Source organism: Haemaphysalis longicornis, unplaced genomic scaffold, assembly GCF_048455015.1.
Source record: "Haemaphysalis longicornis isolate Haplotype H1 unplaced genomic scaffold, Haemaphysalis longicornis Haplotype H1 scaffold_1, whole genome shotgun sequence".
Classification (NCBI taxonomy): domain Eukaryota; kingdom Metazoa; phylum Arthropoda; class Arachnida; order Ixodida; family Ixodidae; genus Haemaphysalis; species Haemaphysalis longicornis.
This window is the reverse complement of record NW_027526203.1, coordinates 261,098,007-261,118,345: the sequence shown is the minus strand read 5'-3', so window position 1 is coordinate 261,118,345 and position 20,339 is coordinate 261,098,007. Positions and strand designations below refer to the sequence as shown.

Below are 20,339 nucleotides of genomic sequence, written 5' to 3'. Positions count from 1 at the left end.
TACTACAGGCTGGGCCGCATTTCTATAATTCAGTGCTGTTATGGCGCTTAGCGAGTCTGTGTAGATAATACTGTTTTTAATTTTTTCTTTTAATATTCTTTTTACAGCAACAACAATGGCGTAGCATTCCGCTGTGAAAATCGAGGCACATTGAGGTAGCCTGACCACCTTTTCCCATTTCCCTTGCACTACTGCAGCCCCAACGTAGCCTGATGTTTTTGAACCGTCTGTGTAAAAAGCTGTGTGGTCTTTATATTTTTCGTTGAGTGCTAAAAACTCCCGCATGATATGTTCACGTGGTGTTTTGGTTTTTTGAAACTGTGTTGTGTAAAGTCACATACAGTAGGAAAAGAATACCAAGGTGGTAGTTGGTCATGTCTCTGGGCAATTTCAGGTAATGCATCTAACATACATAGCTCTTGGCATTTTTCTTCGAACCGAAGAAGTAATGGTTTAATTGCTTGGGGTTTGTTAATAAACAGTGTCCTTGACAAAGATTTTGTGACTATGGGGTAACACAGATGTTTTGGTAGAGAACGGATCTTTAGGATGTATGAGCATGTCAGCATTGTTCTTCTGTCTGTGAGTGGTGGTTCATTTGTTTCGACGTAAAGACTGTTGATGGGTGATGTCCTATAAGCCCCAGACGAGAGACGTAGGCCTAAATTGTGGACTGAGTCTAATCGTTTCAAATATGATTTTCTGGCTGAGCCATATACAATGCAGCCATAATCCAAGCAGGAGCGTACAACCGAGCGGTAAATTTGTAAAAGGCAGGCCCTGTCTGAACCCCAGTGTTTTTGGGACAGGACTTTAAGTATGTTTACAGCTCTGGATGCTTTCTTTTTCAACATATTGATGTGAGGCAGGAAAGAGAGTTTTCTGTCAAACATTATGCCAAGATATTTGTGTTCGTTTTGTATGGGTAAGTCGATTTCCTTGAGGTGTAGATTGGGATTGGTCTGTAAGCCTCGTTTGAGTGAAAAAAGAACAGCTACTGTTTTGTGTGGTGAGAACTGAAAACCGTTTCTGTCTGCCCATGTTGTTAGTCTATTTATAGTTAGCTGCACTTGTCTCTCGCATGTTACTACATTGGAGGATGTGCAAGCTATTTGGAGATCATCAACATAGAGAGAATACATAATCGACTTCGGAATTACTTTGGATATAGAGTTCATTTTTACAACAAACAGTGTTGTGCTTAGAATACACCCCTGAGGGACTCCGTTTTCCTGTACATAGTTCTTTGACAGGGTTGAACCCAGGCGCACTTGAAATGAACGGCTTGCCATAAAGTCGTTCAGGCATTTCAGCATTCTTCCACGGATGCCTAATTCTACTAAATCGCGCATGATTCCAAATCTCCACGTGGTATCGTACGCCTTCTCAAGGTCGAAAAAAACAGCAAGGCAATGTTGTTTGTGTATAAATGCTTCTCGTATAGTATTTTCGAGGCGGACAAGATGGTCAGTTGTCGAGCATGCTTTTTGAAACCCGCATTGGTGAACATCGAGAAGTTTGTTCGATTTCAGAAAAAAGCTTAATCTGGTATTTATGATACGTTCGAACGTTTTGGCAAGACAGCTGGTAAGGGCGGTAGGCCTGTAACTACTGGGAGAGGTTGGTGGCTTCCCAGGTTTTAAGAGGGCTACAATGAATGATTTTTTCCAACCTTCTGGCATTCTTCCAGATACCCAAATTTTGTTAAAAACTTCAAGAGTGCTTCAACCGATGGACCCGAGAGATGTGCAAGCATTTCGTAATGTATTTCGTCTGGTCCAGGGGTGGTCTTCTTTCCGGCCAACAGAGCTTTTTTTAGTTCTTGAAGTGTAATTAAACTGTTGTATGGTACGTTTGTTCCGCCATATGTTGGAAGTCTTTGTTTTTCTGCTGTGTTTTAGTACTTTAAGAATTCTTCAGTATAATGTGCAGAACTTGAAACTCTGGAGAAGTGTTCCCTCAGTATATCTGCCTGCTCTGTTATGCTTGTTTGTACACCTGGTGCAGTTAACAGGGGGAGTGTGCAGGGAGAGTAGGTCCCATTTATCCTATGAACCTGCTCCCATACCGTTTTTGGTGTAACAGAGCTATTTATGGAAGAAACATAATTTTGCCACGAGGATTTCTCGGCATTGCGGCGGATGTACCTTGCTTTAGCTCTTTTCTTTTTAAAATTAATCATGTTTTCCTGCGTTGGGTACCTTCGAAATACACCCCATGCTTTATTTTGCTCCTTTTTAGCCTGTTTGCACTCTGGGGTCCACCACACCTTGCGGTATTGCCTCACCACTCCCGTGTACTGTGGAATAGCTACGCGTGCAGCATTAACGATGCAGGATGTAAATACTACATTTAGTTCGTCAATGCTAAGACTATCCAAGAAAACTTTGTCTAAATTTGCATGGGAAGTAAACAGTTCCCAGTTGGCAAACTCAAGTTTCCACCGGCGTGGTTTCGTTGTGATAATGGTTGGTGAAGGTATAACGCTGATGATCACCGGTAGGTGATCGCTCCCATATGGATTGTCTATGATGTCCCACTTAAAATCACTAAAAACACTTGGCGAACTAAAACACAAATCTATGCAGCTCATTTTTCCTGAGCTTGGAGAACAGTATGTAGGTTTGCCAGTGTTTAAAAGACAGACATTATTGGATAGAATAAAATCCTCTAAAATCTGACCCCTTGCATCAGTTTTTTCGCCCCCCCAAAAGGAAGAGTGGGCATTAAAATCGCCAACTATTAAAAGCGGCTCCGGTAGTTGGTTCACCAAGTCTTCAGAATCTTGCAGTGTTACTGTGAGGTGTGGTTCAATGTACACACAGCCCACTGTGATTGTTTTAAATGCAAGCAGGGTGACAACCGCTGCTTCTAGCCTAGTTTTAAGTTTGTCTTCTCGAGCTGCTACGCCATTTTGGACAATTATTGCTACTCCGCCCGAGAGCCTACTCGCCTGCTCTCGGTCGCAGCGGAAGACCTGGTAACCTCTCATATACTCTTGTGTTTAGGACCTAAGTTCGTTTCCTGAACACAAATGGCGACAGGTGAGTGTGTGGCGAAAATGTCTTTAATGTCATTTAAAATATTTAAAAGTCCTCTACAATTCCAGTGGACAATAAATGCCATGTTGGTTATTTGATGGACTGAAAACTAGGTTTTCGGTCCAGTGAATCGGGGCTTGTGTCTCTTTGTGTTGTCTAGGGAGTTCCGCCGCCCATCCGACGTAGAGGGCGCAGAACCTTCTTCAGTTGTGTCCATCGTCTCTTCAGAGACGCTGGAGGTTCGTGCCGAACGCACGCGTGTTGAAGTGTTTGACCTCACCGTGTGGGGTGAGGCCTTGGAGACTGCCAAACCAGGGGTCCGTGCAGCCCGCTTTGGAGGTGGTGGCGCAGCGTTAGCTGCTTCCACCGGGGGCGCGGGGGGCCTTGCTTCAACCTCACTCTGTGTGGCTTCAGCAGGCGCCGAAGACCGCTGTGATGCTGCGCCCTGTTGCACCACAACGGAGTAGGATCGGGTATGTGCCGGTGAGAGTCGCCTCCTTGCCTCGTGAAATGTTAGTTTCTCTGTCACTTTGAGTGTAATTATTTCTTTTTCTTTTTTCCATGCGGGGCAAGCACGAGAGTATGCTGCGTGGTTGCCCTTGCAGTTCACACAGAGCTGTTGTTCAGATTTGCAGTTCTCGGCAAGATGTTCATTGGAGGCACATTTTGCGCATGTGTCTTGGCCCCGGCAGCTCAGCGAGCCGTGGCCGTAGCGTTGGTACTTGTAGCATCGGCGTGGATTTGGTATGTAGGGTCTGAGTTTCATCTTTGTGTACCCCACCTCTACAGATTCTGGGAGGATGCTTGATGCGAAGGTCAGGACGATGTGCTTAGTCTCAATTTCCTTGTTTTCACGTTTGATTTTGATTCTGTATACATTTGTGACATTTTGCTCTTTTAGGCCTTCTAGAAGTTCCTCCTCAGACAAGTACTTTAGTTCGTCATCTGAGATGACTCCACGGACTGTGTTGAGTGACCTGTGTTCACGGACGGTTACAGGGATGTCTCCAAAAGACGTTAGTTGCGGCAGCTTCTCACATTGATGTCTGTAGAGCAGTTCGAGGAGGAGGTATCCGTTTGCCAGCTTCTTGATGTTGTAGCATTCCCCAATGGTGGCTGTTAACGTCTTTGCAACGACAAAAGGCGAGACGAGTCGTGCGGTTTTTTTTTAGTCATTGCTGTGCACGACGTGGAAGCGTGGGAAGTTGTTCACATTTTTCATAAAGAACTTGGCGGTTGCATCGGTGCCCCCTCTTTTTCGAGAGGGATCAGTTGAGCGGAAAAAGGAAGCCATGAAATAAAAAATCTGTTCGGCCATGGTGCTAGCCACCCACCAAGGAGCCCAACGAGGAGACGGGACAGGAACTCGCGGGCAAGTCCTGCCCACGCCAGCCATACACCACGACTATAACCAAATATGGCTGAACGCAGGGTCATTCGCCACACAAGGTTAACCCTAGCCGCCAGGAAATCGGGAAACTGAAGAAGGAACGAGACGACAGGGAAGTTGTTAGAAAGAAGATAGGAAAGTAAAAGATGAAGGGGAGGACAGGAAGAGGCGACTGCCGATTCCCCCCGGGTGGGTCAGGCCGGAGGTGCCGTCTACGGGAAGCGGAGGCCAAAGTGGTGTGTTGCCTTCGCCAAGGGGCCTTTCTGGTCCAAACACTCGGCGTCGGCTCAACCACCAGGACCCTCTTTTCCCCGGACAAGGCGCTGCCACGCACGGCTAGGCGTGGGTGCTCGGGGTCCGTGGTGTCGCACTGTACACACAAACATCTGCTTTAACAGATGCCCCCTGCGGGGGCCATGTTTTTAGTACCGCCCCCAAACACCAGGAGTTTGTCCTGCGCTGCGAGCGAATATTGCGTCACATGCAAGGTATAGAAAGTTTCACTCCCCTGGATCCGCTACCAGCGCGCGCACGCCGCTGCTCTAGCCCGGCCGTGGGCGCACTCGCACGGTTGCATGGAGGAGAATAGGGGTGCCTGATCTGCGGGCCGTGCACACAACATCGCCTAGCAACAGACGCTTGGCCACAGATATGGCGGCACACACTTGGTTGCCTGCATGCATTCCGTGCCATTGAATACCGGCTATAATAGGTTAAATAATTGAATCTTAACCTTTCAGTTTTTAAGCTATGAAAATGTAAGATATATACAAGATTTATCAGGAATCTATTCTTATTTCGTTATTTTAACATTACTTTTGTGTTTTTAAATTCTTTTATATTTGCAGCAAGATTTACCCCTAAAGCTAAAAGTGGATGTTTCAATCGCCTGCCCGCAGCCGAGAGTATGATGCTTCTTTAGCGCAGCGTTACCTCTGCACGTGACCAGAAGCAATATACGATTTCAATATTGCAGCGCATCCGTTTCCTCGAGCTATAGCCGCGCGTAGGGCGTTGATAGTGATGTGATTGATTTAAGGGGTATAAGTCCACGGACGATTACGAAGCTGCCGGTACGTAAAGTAAAAATGAAAAAAAGGTGCAGAGACATCCGCGTTTGTATCCTAAGATGTAAGGCGCGATAGCGGTACTTCGACTCCCACGGAGCGTTGCCGTACGCAGCTGCTGCATTTACGATCTTAGCTTCACTAGCACGAAAGGTTATCGAAAACAGAAAGACTACCAACCAGTGTTTTTAATCCCCGTCTCCCACGAGAGACAAAGGCTCTCTGCGCTACTGAGGCTTATACTGTGAGTGTGAAAGGTTGTAAATGCGAGGTGTTGGTCAGTTTGAGTCAGTGTGAGTGTATCAAAATGTTTATTCCGTGATGTTTATGCCGGGCTGAACAATTTCACTTTTTTCAAAGAGAGAGAAAGGGAGAAGATCTTTGTTGAGGAAGAAATTGTGGTTGCTAACAAAAATGAGGTGAAGAGATGGCAGGGAGCTGAAAGGTGGAACCTGAGTCTACGGAACCCAGATGCTGCAGCTCCTTCCCTTGCCCTCTTAATCAGCTCGCGCTGATCGTGAGGTAACGAGCTGGTCAAATCTGCCTCCCATGCTTCGAAGAGACCGCTACTGCCGAGCATGCTAACATCGACTGGGAATAGAACAAACTTCACCGCGCATGCGCGGCACTTCGTGTAAACGCATGCCCTTCCTTTCGTATGAGACGTTTTATCATTGTCCTCCCTCCCAACTTCTGTTCCGTAGCGCCACATTACAGGTTCAGCGGAGCCCTCGAATCTTGCTGCGTCAGTTGTAGCTTCCAGGTGGCACCGGTGACGTATTTCCGTAGGCGACTGATGAGCACTGCTGATAGCGGACGGCTAGGAGTCACGGGGTAATCGAAAAATGAGGCTAATAACGCTATCGCATTAAAAAAAACCGAATGACACCGGTCGTACATTATCAACAGCGGTGGCCAAACCGTTTAGCCGGTAACAAGTAAGTGTAATTTATTTTTTGGTTCAGCTCTGGTTCGAGTTGAGAGAGCTAAAAAAAATTATGGTTCTGGTACAGGTTCAAATGTGGGCGAAACACGTGTTGACGTATTTATTGCTTGCAATAATGAGTTCGCCCTCGGGTTGCAAGTTTTACACAATTGCGAATCCCGTGTCCTGGCCACGGAAGGCATTTAGTTACAGAAAAAAAGCAGGAACTCATATTTTATTACAACTATCCCGAAACAAATTGTAGAGAGTTGGTCAGCTCACACGAAAAATCCCATGCGAATTTTCGTCTCATCAGTTGCCATCCGCAGTTTTCACTCCCCGTTCCATGCCCTGCTCAGCTCGACAGGAGCAATGGAGGGACAAATTTGGCGCTTCAAGTATCTCCAACTGTCCAACACAACTTCAACTCCAACACAGGACGATAGCCCTATCGTCCTGTGTTGTTCTTCCTCGTTCACTTGTTCTACGTTTAAGCACTTTCCCACTTCAGGTATGCAGAACCAACCAGCCACCCTTGATGCCCTGTATACAGCAGTGGTCTCAGTGAGCTCGAGTCACTGCAATACGGTTTTCTCACCTGGCTTGCAAATGGGTAGGCTGCCGACAACGTTCCCCTTCTGACAGGTGGGTGGTGAACTGTCTTGTAGGAGTGTGTGCTTTGCATTACAGGTGAATTCCACGCTATGTCCATGTGGCACCTCGGTTAAAACTGGTCGTCCGCCTTTTACTGAAGAAGGGGATATTCTGCATGATTCTGCGGCAGAGTAAAAACGGGAACTCAGTAAGTCACTGTCCCAAAAAACAAGTAAGCACTTGCAGTTAGACTCATCAACACCCAGGCTGCAGGTGTTGCATACAAAGCTCTTCTTTCCTCGAAAACCGTTTGGTGAGCCGTATATAACGTCTTTTGATACATTGAAGTCCACATCGCATGCACTCATAACGTCAAGGAAAGAATGCGTTGTTACTTGATGGGCATCAGTACATTCTACATTATCTTTAACGGCCGCGTGTTCACCTATTTGAAGACCATAATGGTTTGTTTGTAAATAACCACTATGTGCCTAGAAACTGATTTCAGCAAAATATGTCGTATTCATAATTTTTGTTTACTTACTTTCAGTGCACCATGGATATCCGGGGACCCATTGGCCTCCATGACAGCGTAGAGACGCTTCTGAGGCACGATATCTCCGAAGCCCCTCGTCTATTAAATGAAAGCCGGGATGACATCGTACCACAAGGTTTGTTTCCGCCTCAGTCACTGTTGCACCGTGTGCCAGATGTTCCTGAAATAAATGCGGGGACGTTGTGTTCTTTCCAAAGAGACCACTGAACTACTTGAAACAGAAAAAAACAACTTGTAAACCTTCGACGTTAAGTACATTGTCTGAGGAGCTGTACATGATGCCCTCCGCCAGCCACAACGAAGAAACTAACTGAAAAAGGGATTGTAGGCGGGCCAGTTCGTACACTCACGGACACATGGAACGTGAACACGATAATGTGAACCAGAACACACACATAGCCCGACTTCTTTCCATTACAGTCAAATTAATCTTTGTGCAGCTTTATTACAGTAACACAGTTTGAAAATGAGTCTTTCCTAAACTAGTAGGCCGATATTTTATCTCCCCTATCCATATTCTTGAAGTTTGCGTGTTCCGGTTCATATTTTCGTCTTCGCATTTCGTTTGTCCATGGCTGTGCATGGCTGAGTATAAAAAAGTGCGAGAAACACAGAAATGCAGACGATGGCAAGCGGGCATAACGCTTTCTGTGTGCCCTTGTCTGTCTTCCGGTGCTTTTAGCGCCGTTTCGTACTCACGCAACGAAGCACTGCCTCCGGGATTATTAGTATAGGAACTGTTTGCTCCAAGACAAGTAGAAGCAGTGGACTATCCGACGCTCTCATGTTTCAAATGCGGCATCAGCCGTTCGGACGAACCCTTCCTATTTCATTTCAGTTGTGATATTCCATTAGCAGTGCCGAAACAAAACTTCACGACATCCTATATGCCCTCACCTTTTTAAGTTATGACTGTGATCACCTTATGCCAACCCACATTCGCAACGTAGCCGATTCATTTGATGTCATCAAGGAACTAGGGCCACGTGCCTTCACCAAATATCTTCACTAAGGAAATAATGACTTCATATAGACATCCTCAAAGGTGACGGTACTAATATTCCACAACGTCCTCCGAGACCCCAAGAACTATCGCCCAGGAAATCCGACGGCCAGTACGATTACACAGGAGAGTGTCAGATTATTCCCTCTGCTGACTTCTCTTGTTGAGACAATACGTCGTCAGGCTCACTCATAAGTGCACTCACATACCCTCACTCACCACTCAAGAGTGAGTGGTGAGCAAGCCTCACCGTCGTTTCGTGCTGGTGAGTGCGAGTGAGAGTGAGGGCGAACGCCACTTGCCCTAAGCCCCGCTCCCCGCACGGGAGTGCGAGTACCACTCGCGGTGAGCCTCGCTCAGGACTGGCGAGCGCGACCTCCAGTCGTGGTGAGTCTCGCTCTGCGAGCGCAACTCGCGGCGAGCCCCGCTCACCACTCGCACTCTCCACTCTCCACTCGCGATTAAGAGTGCACTCACCACTCGCGAGAGCTGAGCCCCGCTCACGGAGCGCCCCGCTCACAATCACGAGTGCACTCGCGTTACGCGACGTGGGCTTACCGCGTTGAGCATCACTCTTTTGCTTGTACTCGCTGTTGGCTATTCGTCGCGGGAACCGCTGACTGTGGTGGTTGCTGCTGGCGCTATTGACTCGTACGCACAGCCCCAAGTTCATGCTGCGATTGCATTTAGCTTCGGGATAATGTCGTCACTGCACTCATGTTATGGGTCAGTGTGTAATTAACTCTCCGATCCTGTGTTGATTAAAGAAGCCATGAAGAGAAAACATAACTTTGGTTCATTCAAAAGATTGCCTCGTTAGAATCATACTGACACCACTTTTAACGTAAACTTAGCTCTAGCTACATAATTAGGAAAAAAGGGAATTGCCATGCGACCCACTAGCTCATTTCCCGCAACAGAACCTATGATGTCATACCAGCCAGCTCTGCGATTGGCGAAGGGCGGCAAAAACAAACGCAAATTAGGCAGAGCTTATAAGCTTGCCGAACGAGCTATTTGCGCTTAAATTTAGGGCACATTCTTTTTACACCCGTAAATATGGTGGAGCAAACAATTTACGAAAGCACACGTAAACATTTGAAGTACCGATGTTTACTGGTGTTGGTACTGCGCGCACTATGCTTGGTTTAGCTGCACAGGACTGCGGGCGTGGCTTTGGGGTTGTCTCAGACGACACTGGCCGACTGCGCAAGCAACGGTGTCTTACGTGACCATTATTTGCTTCCTGAACAAAAACAAGCCGGGTTTAAACACGGTCCAAAACAAAGGGCAGAAAACGGCTTGCCACGGTATGGTGGCGCCATCTAGGTTCACTAACGGTAAACAATGCTTCCCAATCGTGGCCTCCGCGATCGGCTACCGGCGGCGCGCCGTTGCTCCGGCCGTCCCAATCGCCCGGAGAGAGCGTAAGTTGAAAGGGGGCGTGACCGCGTTTTTCGCCGCAGCGCGGCGCGCGTCGCCTAAAGGCACATTCCCACTGGCGATTTGTCTCGTCGCGCGACGGCGCGCGTCGCGCGATGAGGCCTTGAGGGGGTGTTCGCACTTGCGATGAGCGATGATGCGACTGCGTTCAGCGCAGCTGCTTCCCGACTTGTACGACCTCGTTGGTGCGTCAAACATTCGCAGTCAAAGAAAATGATGTTACGCGACAAAAGCAGGTAGAAATCAAGCTAAAACACATGCACTAACCTGGAGCAATGCCGAAAACATTTGCGGGTTGCGGGAGGAGCAGAAAATAACAAACTCAAGAAGGCTCTTTTCAACATATTATTGCACGAAGAAATGCACACGCTTGCTTTCACGCCACAACACCCGCATCACGGCCCACAAATGTCGCTTCTTTTCACAGGCGCAAAGTTCTGACGCCACTGAACTCTACGCGTGTTTACCAGTCGCCGATATAACGATGAGGCTGCAAGTCAACCTACCGTCTCGCTGTCCACCTAGCTTGCTTTTACAATCCATACACGCTCCTCCACACTGATGAGTTCCACGCTATTCGTTGATTAGTGCACGCGTACGCTGAAGCCACTGACCAAAGAACCGATGCACACGGGAAGTTGCTTGCCGGCCCGACCCGGCGGGTACAGCGATAGCGGGCCAAGCGCCTGGCCGAGCGAGCCAGCGGCGGTGGTGGCGGCGGCTCGTCCTCGCTCCTCGCCCGCCCGCCCGCAGCGTTTGCATACCGGATGTAAAGAAATGTTTCGTTTCCGGCTACGTCAGCCTACTCCGCGGCCATGATTGGCTTACCGGTTTTGCGGGTCCGTCGCGCGACGAGGAAATTCGGACCGAGAGCGATCGGCTCCGCCGTCGCAAAACGCCGAAAAGCGACGGCCGGCTCGTCGCTTTGCGACGTCGCTTTTCGTCGCGCGACGAGGCGCATCGCCAGTGGGAATGTGCCTTAAAGGCCGAACCGCATAGAGCGTTTTTTCACGCGATTCGCGCGCGTCGGCGTTAAGGCACATTCCCACTGGCGATTTGTCTCGTCGCGCGACGGCACGCGTCGCGCGATGAGGCCTTGAGGTGGTGTCCGCACTTGCGATGAGCGATGATGCGACTGCGTTCAGGGCAGCTGCTTCCCGACTTGTACGACCTCGTTGGTGCGTCAACCATTCGCAGTCAAAGAAAATGATGTTACGCGACAAAAGCAGGTAGAAATCAAACTAAAACACATGCTACTAACCTGGAGCAATGCCGAAAACATTTGCGGGTTGCGGGAGGAGCAGAAAATAACAAACTCAAGAAGGCTCTTTTCAACATATTATTGCACGAAGAAATGCACACGCTTGCTTTCACGCCACAACACCCGCATCACGGCCCACAAATGTCGCTTCTTTTCACAGGCGCAAAGTTCTGACGCCACCGAACTTTACGCGTGTTTACCAGTCGCCGATATAACATGAGGCTGCAAGTCAACCTACCGTCTCGCTGTCCACCTAGCTCTATACGATGATTACTTGCTTTTACAATCCATACACGCTTCTCCACACTGATGAGTTCCACGCTATTCGTTGATTAGTGCACGCGAACGCTGAAGCCACTGACGAAAGAACCGATGCACACGGGAAGTTGCTTGCCGGCCCGACCCGGCGGGTACAGCGATAGCGGGCCAAGCGCCTGGCCGAGCGAGCCAGCGGCGGTGGCGGCGGCAGCTCGTCCTCGCCCGCCCGCAGCGTTTGCATACCGGATGTAAAGAAATGTTTCGTTTCCGGCTACGTCAGCCTACTCCGCGGCCATGATTGGCTTACCGGTTTTGCGGGGCCGTCGCGCGGCGAGGGAATTCGGACCGAGAGCGATCGGCTCCGCCGTCGCAAAACGCCGAAAAGCGACGGTCGGCTCGTCGCTTTTCGTCGCGCGACGAGGCGCATCGCCAGTGGGAATGTGCCTTTACGCGTGCGTTTTTTCGACGCCCGCGTCGACGATTCCGCGCCCGCGGCAGCATCTGCCTTGGCTAGATTTTGACGCGCGTCGCGCGCGGCAGTGGGAGGAGCCTGGCGACTTGCGACAATGGGGAGGCGCGCGCCTCATGGCGGCGGTTTCGAATCGCTCGAGACCGCCGGCTGGCTCCGCCGGGGATGTTTAGGCTTACCACCCCAGCAGATATTGAATGGGCGCTTTCACTAGCGGCGCGGATGATGTTTTATAGTACCGTTTTCACCCACATTATAAGCTCCTTTACCGCACAAGCAACTCCGTTCGTGCCTTGAGTGGCATTTGAGAGAGCGCTTAGAAGCGGCCGCTCGAGCTCCCGACATCACTTCGCTGCCGAAGCCGCCGCCATGTTGCCGCCGCCGGCCGCTGCGGCGCAGCGTGCGGGTGGTTACGCGGCAGCGTCAGCGCGCCTGTGGCGTCCGCGGCGCGTTTTCGCGAGCAGAAAACGCTCCATGCGGTTCCCTGGCGCGGTTCCCTGGCGCGGGCGGGCGCAGGGGACTAAAACTCGGCCTTCGCAGCCTGTATGCGACGTTTAATAATAAAAAAAGTTAGCAGGAGAAAGGTAGAAGTAGTTACTGGTGTCATTAGGGTAGTTACTGGTGCCTTTGAATTTTCGACGTGGACTATGTCCGGGGTGACGCATAAGTGAATTCGTTGCACAGCAGTATTTTTTTTTTTTTTGTAGTCACGCATGGTTCCAAAACACGACACGTTTTCGGTTCTATTTCTGAAAATCTCGTGCATGTTGCTTGGAACGCACGGAACGCATATTCCGTGCGTTCCGAGCAAGAACCAAATTATGGCAATTCAGCTGACCGAAATCCAACCATTAGTAAACACGAAAATACCCCCTATGTCGTTTCCTTTTTTCTCCTTTAAACGTGCGGCCTTCGACAGATAAAGTAGATGACATGGAAACACTACTTGAAACGTTTGGCACAACTTTTACTGCGATACTATTAACAGAGACGTCGTATACTTCAGCATCATAAGTCTATACTGTCCAAATGGCTATAGGTATTTCTTCCGCAATAGGCAGGGTAAACGTGCTGGTACCAATAATTGCCGTGAATGCTTGCATATACAAACCCACAGAGAGACTTCTAGTCCATCATAAATAGATGTGGTCTAAGTAATGCAATAAAAATCTTTACCCGAGCTACGATTGGTAGTTCTCCACTTGATGTGTTTATTCACTAATATCCCGAACAACTTACAGCCGATGTTGTGCATACAGATATTAGTGATCAGCTTAACTGCTCACCGAAAAAAATATTGCCCTTAATATGTATGCCAACAAATTATGTGCAGAATATATTACCCCAGCAAATCTAGAAATTCAGTAACAGTTTTTCGAAAAAATACACTTGTACAGTCGATAGCGGTATGAAAGGCATCGCGGAAAACCATGACTTTTTCATTCCCGGCAAATAATTTGGTAGCGAGATTGCAGTAGGTACTTGAAACCCGTAAGCATTATAACTAAAACGCAAAAAATGATTGTTTCGTACCCGTGGAAGCCTAACAGATTATTTGACTATCGTAGTCACCTGCCTTATCAACAATACACGAGAGCTTATGGGTATTACGCTGTTTTCGCGCACGTGCACTCGCGCGCGCACACACAGACACACACACACACACACACACACACACACACACACGCACACACACACACACAACGGATACCTAGAGCGTTCGAAACAACTCAAAGGGCAAAAAAAAGCATATTTTCGCGCTGCGATATCGCGCGAAAATGCTGAAACAGCGAAAAAATAATTCAGCACGCTGGCATTCACTCTGCCCGAGATGACAGAACCATGGGTTATGGCATTCGCCTTTCAAGCAAACGACCACTAAAGCTGCGGGTAAAGGCAATCGTGGGTGTTAAAGGAGCCATGAAGAGAAAACACAAGTCTGGTTCATTAAAAAGATTGTCTCGTTAGAATCATACTGACACCACTTTTAACGTAAACTTGGCTCAAATAAGCTACATAATTAGAAAAAAAAGGGAATGGCCATGCGATCCACTAGCTCATTTCCCGCAACAGAACCTATGATGTCACATGAGACAGCTCCGCGATTGGCGGACGGCGGCAAAATAAACGCAAATTATATGCAGAGTTTATAAGCTTGCTGAACGAGCTATTTGCGCTTAAATTTAGGGCACATTCTTTTCAAAGCCGTAAGAATGGTGGGACAAACAGTGTAAGTTACGAAAGCACATGTAAACATATAAGTACCGATGCGTACTGCTGTTGGTACTGCGCGCACTATGCTTGTTTAGCTGCACAGAACTGCGGAGCTTTTGGGTCGTCTCAGACGATACTGGCCGATTGAGTGACGCTACGGCGTCTTACGTGACCATATTTGTCGCGCGAGCACTATGTTTCAGGCAACGATTTTCTCCCAGAACAAAAACAAGTCAGGTTAAAGAAGGTCAAAAAACAAACCAAAGACACAAAACGGCATGCCACGGTACGGTGGTGCCACCTAGGTTTAACGTAAACAAACGCGTGAGCACCTCGAACCAACGCAGCCGTATAGGGTGGAGACACCCTTTCAACGTTCCCGTGCCGCTGCAATTGGTCAACGTGCTCAACGAGTCTTTCTTTTCGTTTCCCACGCGACTCAGCAACGCGAAACAGATAAGATGATTCAAACTTCGCAAGTTAACCTCGTTGCGGCGATAATTGTAGCGCGGTTTTCATACAATGACTTGCTTCGGCGGCGAGCGAGCGACCCAAAATGGCGGCGCCAGCGTATACGTGTCTCCACCCTGTACGGCGGATGCATGAATCAAGGGACCCTACGCTGCAGGACGGTCTGTGATGTCATTGCGGACCACAAAAACACACGATTTAGCGGGAAAATCAAACTTTTAACTTAAACGGATTAATTTCTCAGTGAATAAAGCGTCGTTTGCATTCAGGCAAGCGCTGGGGCACTATAAAACACGAAATGTTTCGAATAACACAAACTTGTATTTTGTCTTCATGGCTCCTTTAAAGGAGCCATGAAGAGAAAACACAAGTTTGGTTCATTCAAAAGATTGTCTCGTTAGAATCATACTGACACCACTTTTAACGTAAACTTCGCTCAAATAAGCTACATAATTAGGAAAAACGGGAATGGTCATGCGACCCACCAGCTCATTTCCCGCAACAGAACCTATGATGTCACATGAGCTAAGCTCTGCGATTGGCGGAGGCTGGCAGAAGCAGACACAAATTAGGTAGAGCTTACAAACTAGACGAACGAGCGATTTCCGCTTAAATTTAGGGCACATTCTTTACAAAGCAATAAGAATGATAGGACAAACAGTGGAAGTTACGAAAGCACATGTAAACATAGAAGTACTGATGCGTTCTGCTGTTCGTACTGCGCACAGCATGCTTGGTTTAGCTGCACAGCACTACGGGGCTTGGGGTTGTCTCAGACGACACTGGCCGATTGACGCAAGCAACGGTGTCTTACGTGACCCCATTTGTCGAGCGAGCACTGTTTCAGGGAACGAATATTTTCTCCCAGAACAAAAACAAGCCAAGTTTAAATGCGAGCAAAAACAAACCAAACGCTTGCCACGGTATGGTGGCGCCATCTAGGTTCGGGTAACGTAAAGAAACGCGGGAACAAACCAACACCGCTGTACAGGGTGGAGACAACCTTTGAACGGTCCCGTGCCGCCGCAATTGGGCCAACGGGCTCAACGCGTTATTCTTTTCGTTTCCCACGAGACCTAGCAACGCGAAACAGACAATATGATTCAGACGTCTTCAGTAAACCGCGTTGCGGCGATAATTTTAGCGCGTTTTTGAAACAATGACTTGCTTCGGCGGCGAGCGAGCAACCCAAAATGGCGGCGCCAGCGTATACGTGTCTCTACCCTGTATGGCGGATGCGTGAATGAAGGGACTCTAGGCTGCAGAGCGGTCGGTTCCTGTGATGTCATTGCAGACCCCGAAGACAAACGATTTAGCGGGAAAATCAAAATTTTAACTTAAATTGTTTAATTTCTCAGTGAATAAAGCGTCGTTTGTATCCGGACAAGCGCTGGGGGCACTATAAAACACGAAATCTTTCGAATAAAACCAACTTGCATTTTCTCTTCATGGCTCCTTTAAACAACGTACCTTAATCAACTTTGTACTTGTAGGATCGAGTCAAAATACATAGACCACATACTGAGAGTTTTCTAGCACGAAGACGCGACAAGGAAGGCTGATTTACAACTCAAAGCGCAGGCAGCGTCGGCCAGACAAGCCTCGCTTCAACCTTAGGCTAACGGCGCCGCCTCGCGGCGTGTGTCGGAGTCAGCAAAATTACACCGTGGCCTCCGCGATCGGCTGCCGGCGGCGCGCCGTTGCTCCGGCCGTTCCAATCGCCCGGAGAGAGCGTAATTCCGAAGAGGCCGTTTCGCCGTTTTCCGCCGCACCGCGGCGCGCTTAGCCTAAGGTCGCTTTCCGTGGCGCGGGCGGGCGCACAGGAGGAAAACTCGGCCTGCGCAGCGTGTGTGAGACGTATAATCGAAAATTACAACCGCTCATCAATGCAGTAGATAGAAGTAGTTACAGGTGCCATTAATTACTTGCCGTTTAATTTTTGACGTGGACTGGGGCCGCTGTGAAGCGTAAGTGAATTCATTGCACATCAGTAATTTTTATTTTTGTTGTCGCGCATATTTAAAAAGATAAGGTTTTATTTCTGGAAAACTTGTATTTGTTATTTTAGTACATGAAAGAGCGCGTGATACAAAGAAAGAGCGCAGTGCATTGATTTTTTTTTTTGAGTACCAACGATATCACTTTTTTTGTTTGCATTCATTCAAGAGAAAAATTGTTAAGTGAAGTGTAATCTTTCACGACGCATAGGTGTCTTACAAAGCGTTGTTCCGATCCAGTGTTGGGTAAGACAAACTTCCTGCAATGCTTTCGTTGAAGTTGCCTGGCTGGAACTGGGTCAATTTTTTATTTATTATGAGGTTTAACGCGTCGACGCTACATAAGCGATGAGGCGCGCCGTAGTAGAGGGCTCCGGATTAATTGTGACCACCTGGTTATGGGCGTCGGCAGAATTTTACCTTGAGGGGGCAAATCTATTGTTGCGCGAAGGAAGGGGGAGAGGGCATGGGGTAAATTGTTAGAATGGTTTGGGTGAGGGGGGGAGCAAGGGCCTTTTTTGCACCCCCTCCTCCCTCCCACCGACGCCCATACGCCTGGGGATTTTTAACGAGCGCCGAAATCTGGAACACACGGGCGCTTTCGCTTTCGCCTCCAGCAGAAAAGCGGCCGCGAATCGAACCCGCGTTCTTGAACTCAGCAGAACATTTTTCCCGCGGTTGCCAAAAACATTGGAGGCTAATGCACCGAAGCTACATCTGGGCAAGAGGACAAACAAAGTCATTTCAGGATACGTTATACTTTAATTAAGGCAAAGAAAACCCAGAAACGCAGGCACACACACACGCATGCACACGCGCGCGCGCGCACGTGCGAACCTACACACACACACACATTGACACGCGCCGCGAACACACCGAGAAACGCAGGCACACACACACGCATGCACACACGCGCGCGCGCGCACGTGCGAACCTACACACACACACACATAAACACGCGCCGCGAACCCACCCACATACGCATGCACACACCCGCACGCCACACAGGCGCACGAACCCCCACGCACACACACACGTAACATGCACGCGTGCGCACGCGACCGCACACGCAAGCACACGCGCCGTGAAACAACACGCGCGCACTGTGGCCAAGTACTTTCGAAACAGCCTGCAAGGCATGAAAAGGTAAAGCGCCGTGAAAGCTCGCGAAAAGGCCGTAAAAATGACAAAAGAATTCAGCACACTGGCATTCAATCTGCACGAAATGCGAAAAGAGTTTTGGCTGCCTCATTCGACTTACACGTAACCAAACCGGCTGCATGCAAAACGAACATGTGCCTTTTAAACAACGTAGGTACCTTAACTTTGTACTGCTTGCAGGAACGAGTGAAAACACACCGAGCGTATACTCAAGGTTTGTCTGCAGTGAAAACTCGACAACGAAGACTGACGAACACCTGAAATCGCAGGCAGTGTCGGTCAGATGAGCCTCGCTTCAACCTTAGGCTAACGGCGCCGCCTCGCGGCGCGTGTCGGAGTTAGCCAAATTACAAGTTTTTGCTGGGGGACGCGCCGAATGGGACGGCCGGAGCAACGGCGCGCCGCCGGCAGCCGATCGCGGAGGCCACGATTACACCGGTCCCCTTGCTTCCGCGCCGAATGGGACGGCCGGAGCAACGGCGCGCCGCCGGCAGCAAATTGCGGAGGCCGCGTCCCAATCGGCAGATGTCATTGCAGACCACAAAAACGCACGATTTAGCGGTAAAATCAAAATTTTAACTTTAATTAATTAATTTCCCAGTGAATAAAGGATCGTTTGCATTAGGACAAGCGCTGGTGGCACTATAAAACACAAAATCGTTCGAATAACACAAGTTTGTATTTTGTCTTCATGGCTCCTTTAAATTTGGATGGACTTCTAACTCCATAATGCGTTTATGATTTTGCGTGTCATCACTTATGGTGTACGGTGCTGCGTCCACTCACTTCGAATTACATATGTTTTCCCCCGGTCAGATCTCCCGAATGCATATGGCAGGGATGCATATGTTCGGAAATATTCCTTTCCAATGTTTAGCGGACACTTTAATTGAACTCAATATATTTCGCCCACAAGTTGGTTTTCCGCAGTTTCCGGCCTGCAGGATGCAAAACTCCTATTTGTGCTTGTGAACGAGAGACGATTGATAAAAGTACTGCTTCTAGAGACAACCGCTCCTAGTCTGCGTGACAGGTGGACGTCAAACACCGTTGACGGGCTGGCTTCCCGCGATTCGGGACCTCGCTGACCGCCGTGACTGCTCCGACAACGCAAAACCAGTCGCTGGGGTTTTTAGTGCGCAGCTGTTGAGCGCCCAATCCTGTGGTTTAACGGCGCCGTCGTGTACATATGCATGGTTTTTTCCCGGAATGGAATGGGAATAGAATTACACAATTTTTTTATTCTAAATAGAGCACATTTTTGCCTACCGCTGTTTTCTGTCATCATACGCAAAAAAATATACAATAGAACCAACCAGCCCAAGTTCAAACATTAGTAACTCATAGCCTCGAATAGAACAATAAAGCAGCATTTTTAAAATGGCTTGGCTGCTTACAAGCATTGAACATTTATAAGCAACACGCCTACTACAATTCTGTCCGAAGTTTGTGTCGATTCTTCCCGTAACCGCTGCTCTATGACCTTGGTATCCGTCGTGCGGAACCCCACCCCCTCTTAGTCCTTATGATTGTTTTACTTCGACGGCGCCTGCCCGCTGGAACCTGCTGTCTCCCCACCCTTAACTTCTTTGGTGTTTTGCTTCTGTCACCGTAACACGCGGCCGCACATTCAAAAAAGGGCTTGTTCACTGCAGGTTTTCGCTACCAACTTGCGTGCCGTCTCACCTCGCCCTCCTCCCCCAATCTTTTGCAATACTGTCCCCCCTGCCTAGACACACCAACGGCTTTGCCAGAAACTGTCGACGAAGGCGCGCAGGTCAGCGCAGCACGCATTCTACACAATGAACTGTGCGCCCTCTCCTTCCATAGTGCGGGAAGCTCGCCAAAGCAGAAGAGTCCACGTAAACGTAACAGCGACCATGGCGGCGCCATCCCAGCCCCGACGTGTCGATTCGCGCCTAAGGAAACCTGCGTTCACTCTATTCTAGGGAGCTTGGGCAAAATCAGCGAACGGTTCTGGGGACACCAATGAAGCTCCCCCCATCTAGAAGCTCTCCATCGCATGAGCAGTCGCTACTGGAACCAACAAAACTATAATAAATAATTTTTAAAACCCCGAGCTGGCTGAGACACTTGTAACCGCGCCAGACGCCTGGGGCCTGTGGTGGTAAAGGGGCCCGGGTGGCGACGCCGCCGCTCTGGCGCCTTTCGGCGGCTATAGAAGCCCAGCGGTTTATTTAGGAGCTCGCTGATACTGTAAATTCTAAACAAAGCTTCCCCCTCCTCCTTCTGTACAACCACCCCATCCATCTTTTCTAGCCTTCTATTGGAAATGAGCGCTTTCATCCGAATGCGCTCAAAATTATTCCTTAGCCCGCCACTACGGGCCATACCTCATATCAAATGTGGAGGAACGCACGTAAAACAGATATTATTTTCTCACTTCACGAATTCGTACCATTTTGCTATTGGTCTCAATCTGATCGTGTTTAATGTTCCACAGAATGGAATGATTCATGGGGTTTACA

At 48.8% G+C, this 20,339-nt stretch overlaps 1 protein-coding gene across 10 annotated transcripts in view; it reads right to left on the bottom strand.

Moving 5' to 3' along the window:
• LOC144144961 (protein lev-9-like) overlaps positions 1-20,339 on the bottom strand; it is a 300,769-nt gene that overhangs the window by 192,255 nt on the left and 88,175 nt on the right. For 7 of the 10 annotated variants that reach the window (XM_077676523.1, XM_077676464.1, XM_077676468.1 and 4 more), the window contains exons 8-9: positions 7,562-7,733; positions 7,022-7,198 (exon numbers count right to left, since the gene is read on the bottom strand). The exons of the other annotated variants lie outside the window; for them this stretch is intronic. In XM_077676523.1, coding sequence (XP_077532649.1) covers positions 7,022-7,198; positions 7,562-7,733 — 349 coding nt within the window. The remainder of the gene's footprint in view (positions 1-7,021; positions 7,199-7,561; positions 7,734-20,339) is intronic. 10 annotated transcript variants of the gene reach the window in all.